At 49.8% G+C, this 6,495-nt stretch overlaps 2 protein-coding genes across 2 annotated transcripts; both read left to right on the forward strand.

Annotated features, from left to right (window-relative positions):
- Nucleotides 1-1,295: 1,295 nt before the first annotated feature.
- On the forward strand, nt 1,296-1,963 carry LOC120677941. Its single transcript, XM_039959126.1, has 2 exons — nt 1,296-1,353; nt 1,441-1,963. Exons 1-2 carry the CDS (start codon nt 1,319-1,321, stop codon nt 1,961-1,963), a joined length of 558 nt encoding a protein of 185 aa, XP_039815060.1. The 5' UTR covers nt 1,296-1,318.
- A 726-nt stretch (nt 1,964-2,689) lies between these two features.
- On the forward strand, nt 2,690-5,523 carry LOC120677440 (acyl transferase 5-like). The gene is made up of 3 exons (XM_039958594.1): nt 2,690-2,766; nt 3,565-4,164; nt 4,248-5,523. Exons 2-3 carry the CDS (start codon nt 3,718-3,720, stop codon nt 5,082-5,084), a joined length of 1,284 nt encoding a protein of 427 aa, XP_039814528.1. The 5' UTR covers nt 2,690-2,766; nt 3,565-3,717; the 3' UTR covers nt 5,085-5,523.
- Nucleotides 5,524-6,495: the final 972 nt, after the last annotated feature.

Raw genomic sequence — 6,495 nt, forward strand, 5'->3', positions numbered from 1 at the left:
CAGCGGGATCCGCTACATACCGGTCGGAATCCGGTGATATTCCGCCGAAATTTCGGTTCCCGGCGGCGAAATCAGCTGCTGGCGGCAACGGAAGGCCGGAGGGATGGAAGGGGAATAGAGAAGAGAGCGAGGAGGGGACTGGACAAGTGACGAGCTGCGTCGGAGCGGACCCAGGTGAGTTGGGTAGGTTAAAACGCTTAACGGGTTTCTTAGTGGTTAACGGGTCCAAACCCATTTAGTGATTTCAACCAACCAAATCAACTTATTTTCCAATTATTTCAAGTGCTAATTACTCAGAAAAACAACTAGTTTTTTATCATATTTTTTACATATTTTTTTACAAATTTTTTTGAATTTTTGAATTTTGAATCGAAATTTACCGAAATATACCGAAATTCCACTTCCCGGTAACTAGCGAAAACGAAAAAAACGAAATTTCAGCGAAATTCCACCGAAATTGTAAACCCTGGCTGCACGTACGCGGCAAGGACCAACTCTGTTTACTCGCCCCACCGCTGACTTGACTGCTCCGCTCCGCTCCAGCAACCGACGCTGCATGTCTGCCACCGCCGCCGCCGCCCTCACCGTCGAGAAAACACATTGATTCTATTCTCGGCCCTATGGTGCACTGTTGTTTCACAAACTGATTACTCGCCGAGTTAATTCCCTCAATGCCATCAAAATTTAAGACAATTCATTGAATGCCATCAAAATTTAGGCCATCCCTTCATTGCCACTAAAATTTTATTCTAATCCTCTCAATGCCATTTCCGTTAGATTTCGGATGGAAACCGTAAAATCACTGTACAAACACGTTAAACTCCGATCTGTATAATTTCTTTGTTCCGTTCCTACCCCCGAACCCTATCCCTAAATCCCGACGCCACCTCACGCCAAAAAAAACGCCCGCACTCCCCCACCATGCCCCTTCGGGTGTGCCTCCCACCCCTCCCCCCCTTCGGATCTATCTAGGAGCCCGCACTCCCTCACCCCACCCCTTCAGATCGCGGCGCAGGAGGGCGATGCGCACGCGCCCCCGCCGGCAGGAGGCCCCCACGCCAGCACCGTGGTCGATCCGCGCGCCAGGAGGCCCCCCCGCGCTGCGCTGCAGGATGGTGGCGCAGGAGGGCGAGGCGCCCCCGCCGCCAGGAGCCCCCCCCCCCCCCCCCACGCTCGTCGCCGTCAATCCGCGCGCCAGGAGGGCGTTGCACCGCCGATCCGCCCACCAGCGCCGCGTCAGCCCGCCGATGCGCGCGCCAGTCCGCCGATCCGCACACCAGCACCGCGCGCAGGGACCACGGAGGGGCGCCAGCACGCGATGGAGGCTCCAGGACACTCTTGGCTTCCTACAGGGTGAGATGTTCATCTTCTTCTTTTACTGCTGCATTGTTTGAGCTGCAACTAGAAACATTTAGTTTTTGATGGGCCATTCATTAACAGGATGGACCCTAAGTCGAGCTATTTGTTGGAAATCAGACTCAGTGCCAATCCTAAAAAGCGTAGGAAGGATTTTTCATACTTTACCTTCAGCAAAGTTGTGGATTCTGATCTATGCAATTCCAAGGACCTCGTCAGAGAAATTGTGGATCAGTACCCTCATGGATACCAGGAAGTTGTGCATGTTTTTTACTATGATGGTGTCCAAAAATGCTCTCCTGAAATCACAACCGATCAGGAACTCCTTGAGATGTTCCGCAAACATGTCGATAGCAAGGTAGTTCACATGACCATTACATACACTGATCCCATAGATGATGTGTCTGTTCCTGAGTGCTACACCACAAAAAATTCAGATGTGCTTGATCCATCTTTAGCTGCAGCAAGCCAATCCACTGAGGCAATATATAGCCAACTTACAAAGCCATCAACAAGCCAGCCCAGTGAACCTAGCACAAATAAAACTAACGAAGATGATGTTGAGTGTCTAGCAAATCCTCGTCCACAAAATGAACATGTTAGTTGATGCAGCTTATTTTGTGGCACCCTATTTTGCTTGGTCTTTGTGAACCAATTTCCTGTTCTTTTGCTAAGATGTCAGCTACTGGTTGCTGCTACTTATTTGTTCATTTGCTAGGTATTGTGAGAGATATTAGCACTTTGCATGTATGACTGTTCCTATGGACAGCCATGGCTGATGGGAATATGCATGTATGGACATCAATGTCTACCTGTATGACTGCTTTTATGGACAGCACTAATGGTTATATGTGTACTAATGGTTGCTTTGACTGGTTACTTATATATGTATTACTGTATATGATGTTTTCTGTCAAAAAATTATCATCAATGAGGATATGTACATACATTTCTAATTCTCTACAATGGCATAAAAGGGATGGCGCTACAAAGATTTCATCCATGCCTTACAGGGGTACTAACGTCTTTTTTCTCTTATTTAACTGTCAATCTAACAGCACACTCACGGAATGGCACTGAGGGGATTGGAGTAAAATTTCAATGGCAATGAAGGGATGGCCTAAATTTTGATGGCATTCAAGGGATTGGCTTAAATTTTGATGGCATTGAGAGAATTAACTCTTACTCGCCAGGGCTGCCGTGCCGCGCACCTTCTGGCAAACTTCCTAGCAACTTCTTGCATCCCTCCCTTGGTTTTGCAATTTTTTTATTTACCGTCGACTCCTCGTCTTCTCCGCTGGCTATATACACCTTTTTCCTCTTCCGCCTTTTCTTTGCTCTCTTCGTTCCCGGTTCGTTGCTCTTGCGCTTGTTTTGCTGCTGGTTCCCTCACTCAGTTCCGTCACGCTGGTGAGCTTCTACGCGGATTGTTGTTTCTCTCTATATATATTGCTTCTCTACTTCTCAACTGCCAGATCTGGTTACTTTTTTTTATTTTGTGCAAGTCATTCAATCTAGATTTGCGTGGTTTGGTGGTTGGATTTTTTGCAAATCTAAACCTAGTTTGCCTTATTTTCTTGTTGCTACATCAAATCTTGAAACTAGGGTGTTTGGAGGAGGGTGACGAAAACTTTAGTCCCATTAGGATGTTTTGGACACTGATTAGAGGTTACAAATATAGTCTAATAACAAAACTATTGCATAAATGAAAGCTTTCCCCATGTTGTACTATAGTAAACATGCACATGTGCCGCTCGGCACACGGTAAAGGTTTTGCCAAGAGCTCTCAGAAAAAAAAGGAGAACGTTCAAGTTAACTTGACGGAGGCTTTTTCGAGTGCCATGATAGACTAGATGCACCTCATTGAAGTCATGTTTCGTTCCCAAAATTTTTCATGTGCTATAGTAACTTCGAACGTTTAACCACTAATTAAAAATATTAAATATGGATAACTAACAAAACCTATTCATAACACCAGGTGAAATCGCAAGACGAATCTAATGAATTAGATAATGTCGTGCTACAGTAAACAATCTCTAATGATGTATTAATTAGGCTTAATAGATTTGCCTCGCGATTTTCCATCCATCAATGTAATTAGTTTTATAATTAGCCTATATTTAATACTACTAATTAATGATGTAAAAGTTGCAAAAAGTTTTTGTCCAAAATTTTTTGCCAACTAAACAGGCTATGAATAATTGGCAGCCTGCAACAACCTCCGCAGATCCACTCCACTCATTGCTGGTGGGAACGAATTTCGCCACAGGCACGCTGCACGTACGCGACAAGGACCAACTCTGTTTACTCGCGCCCACCGCTGACTTGACTGCTCCGCTCGGCTCCACCAACCGACGCCGCATGTCTGCCGCCGCTGCCGCCCCCACCGTCGAGAAATCAGCCCCGGAGCTCGTGCAGCCGGCGGGGCCGACGCCGGGAGGCACCCTCCCGCTGTCCGCCATCGACAAGACCGCGGCGGCGCGCGTCTGGGTCGTCTTGGTCCAGGTGTTCCCCCAGGCCGCAGGAGACGTCGTCGGGGGCCAGGACGCCGCCGTGGCGGCGATGCGCGACGGCTTCGCGAGGGCGCTGGTGCCGTACTACCCGGTGGCCGGCCGCATTGCGTACGTGAGCCCCGGGGAGCCCGTTGTGGACTGCACCGGCCAGGGCGTCTGGTTCGTGGAGGCCGCGGCGAGCTGCGCGCTCGCCGACGTGAACTACCTCGAGCGCCCGCTGCTCATCCCCAAGGAGGAGCTGCTCCCGTGCCCGCCCCCGGAGGAGAAGCTCGAGGATCTCATCATCATGGCCCAGGTTCGTTCGATCCATCGCCTCCCGATCCGGCGATCCCCTTGTCCTATCGTCGTCTTCAGGTGCTGAGAATCTGAGCTCTACAGGTGACCAAGTTCACCTGCGGCGGGCTCGCCGTCGGCATCAGGTTCAGCCACATGGTGTTCGACGGGCAGGGCGCGGCTCAGTTCCTCAAGGCGGCCGGCGAGATGGCGCGTGGGCTGCCGGCGCCGTCGGTGGCGCCGGTCTGGGACCGCGACGGCGGCCCGCCCAAGCTGCCGCGTGGCCCCGCGCCGCCGTTCACGGCGTTCAGCTTTGTCACCCAGGCGGTCGATATCTCGCCGGAGAGCATCGCGCGCATCAAGGACGGGTTCAGCGCGGCGACGGGGCAGACCTGCTCCACCTTCGACGCCGCCACGGCCGTGGTGTTCAAGTGCCGCGCGCTGGCGGCGGGGCTCCCCGACGACGCCGAGGTCCGGCTCGCCTTCGCCGCCAGCACGCGGCACCTCCTCCGGGGCGTGCTGCCGTCGGTGGAAGGCTACTACGGCAACTGCGTGTACCTCGTGGTCGCCACCCGGACCAGCAAGGCCATCCGCGAGGCGCCGCTGCAGGAGGTGATCGGCCTGACGCGGGGGGCCAAGGAGGCGCTCACCGCGCGGTTCACGGACTGGATGCGCGGCGGCGCCATGGAAGACCATTACAGCGTGGCGCTAGACTACGGCACGGTGACGGTGTCGGACTGGAGCCGCGTCGGGTTCAACGAGGTGGACTACGGCTTCGGCGAGCCGGGGTACGTGTTCTCGCTCAACGACCACGTCAACGTCGTCGCGTCGGCGATCTACTTCAAGCCGCCAGCGCCCAAGCGCGGCATCCGGCTCATGCTCCGCTGCGTTGAGGAGCCGCACGCCGCCGCGTTCGCCGACGAGCTCGCCATGTACGCCTAGGTGGTGGTTCTTGGCTTCGCTTTGGTGTGCGTGCGTTCTCTCTCTCTCTTTTTTAATCGGGTTTCTTAGAACCTGCTGCTCCTTGGAGCTCTCTCCGCATCTCACGCGGCACGTGTCACCCAGTTGTGCGACTTGCAGAAGTACTGCACCAGGGGACGGCATGCACTCGGGTCAATGGGACTGTGGCTGCACTGACCAAACGCTGCGACCAATGAGATTTAAAATACGGACGTGCGTACCATGCCCTAATGGGACTGTAGCATGATTCATTCGGGGTAACGGACGTGCGTAGGCCCGTGTACCATGCTATGTGCAGTCGTCCAGACTTGCAGCACGCTTCACGCACGGTGCTTGCTTCGTCTACTCGTTTGTTTTAAAATAAATGCACTCTAGACTCTATTTGAGTCCCACCTTCTAAAGCAAAGTGATTAAACTTTTAGTCACTTTATAGGGATTACAGTTCCAAACAAACTGATAAAGTGACTAAAATTATTTCAGTCCCATTAGATCCCAAAGAGTACCTAAAAGAAGCTAAAAGGAGTACTTGAGTGGGCATGCCCCTCATTAAGTCACTTTTAAGGCTTTGTTTAGTTCCCAAAAATTTTCCTTCGATACAGTAACTTGGAATGTTTGATCACTAATTAGGAGTATTAAATGTGAACAACTGAGAAAACTCATACCATAACCCCCGGACGAAATCGCGAGACGAATCTAATGAATCTAATTATGCAATAATTTGCTACAGTAAATAATATCTAATGATGGATTAATTAGGCTTAATAGATCCATCTCGCGATTTCCCATCCATTCGTGTAAATAGTTTTATGATTAGTCAATACTTAATACTCCTAATTAGTGTTGTAAAAGTTCACAAAAAAATTTGCCCAAATTTTTCCGGAAACTATAAACACGCGCTTAGTCACTGTATTTGGAATTTTAGTCACTTGATCCAAATAGAGTGACTAAAATTTAGTCACTTTGATTTAGGAGGTGGGATCGTGTAAGCGTGTAATCAATTTTGAACTCTAAAAGTGCACATGGAGTACACTTCCTGCACGGTTCATTTAACTAACATTTGGTCCCAACTTAGCATGAACGCGATAGAGAGCGCAGAGAATCGGAAGGCATATCGTTCGCCGTGAGAAAAGAGCGCAATATATATATATATATATATATATATATATATATATATATATATATATATATATATATATATATATATATATATATAGAGCGCCTCACCTCTTGGGCCTAAACATCTAAAACCAACAAGATAGAAATAAACTTGCTCCAAAAGTGGTCGAAACTAGCATCCAATCTTTTCACGAATGAGTCTCTTTTGCAATACTGCAAAGGGACTCACTTGCTGACACATGGGTTCAAATGCGATGGGTCTACGCATTAGTGAGTG

Source organism: Panicum virgatum, chromosome 6N (genome assembly GCF_016808335.1).
Source record: "Panicum virgatum strain AP13 chromosome 6N, P.virgatum_v5, whole genome shotgun sequence".
Taxonomy (NCBI): Eukaryota; Viridiplantae; Streptophyta; class Magnoliopsida; order Poales; family Poaceae; genus Panicum; species Panicum virgatum.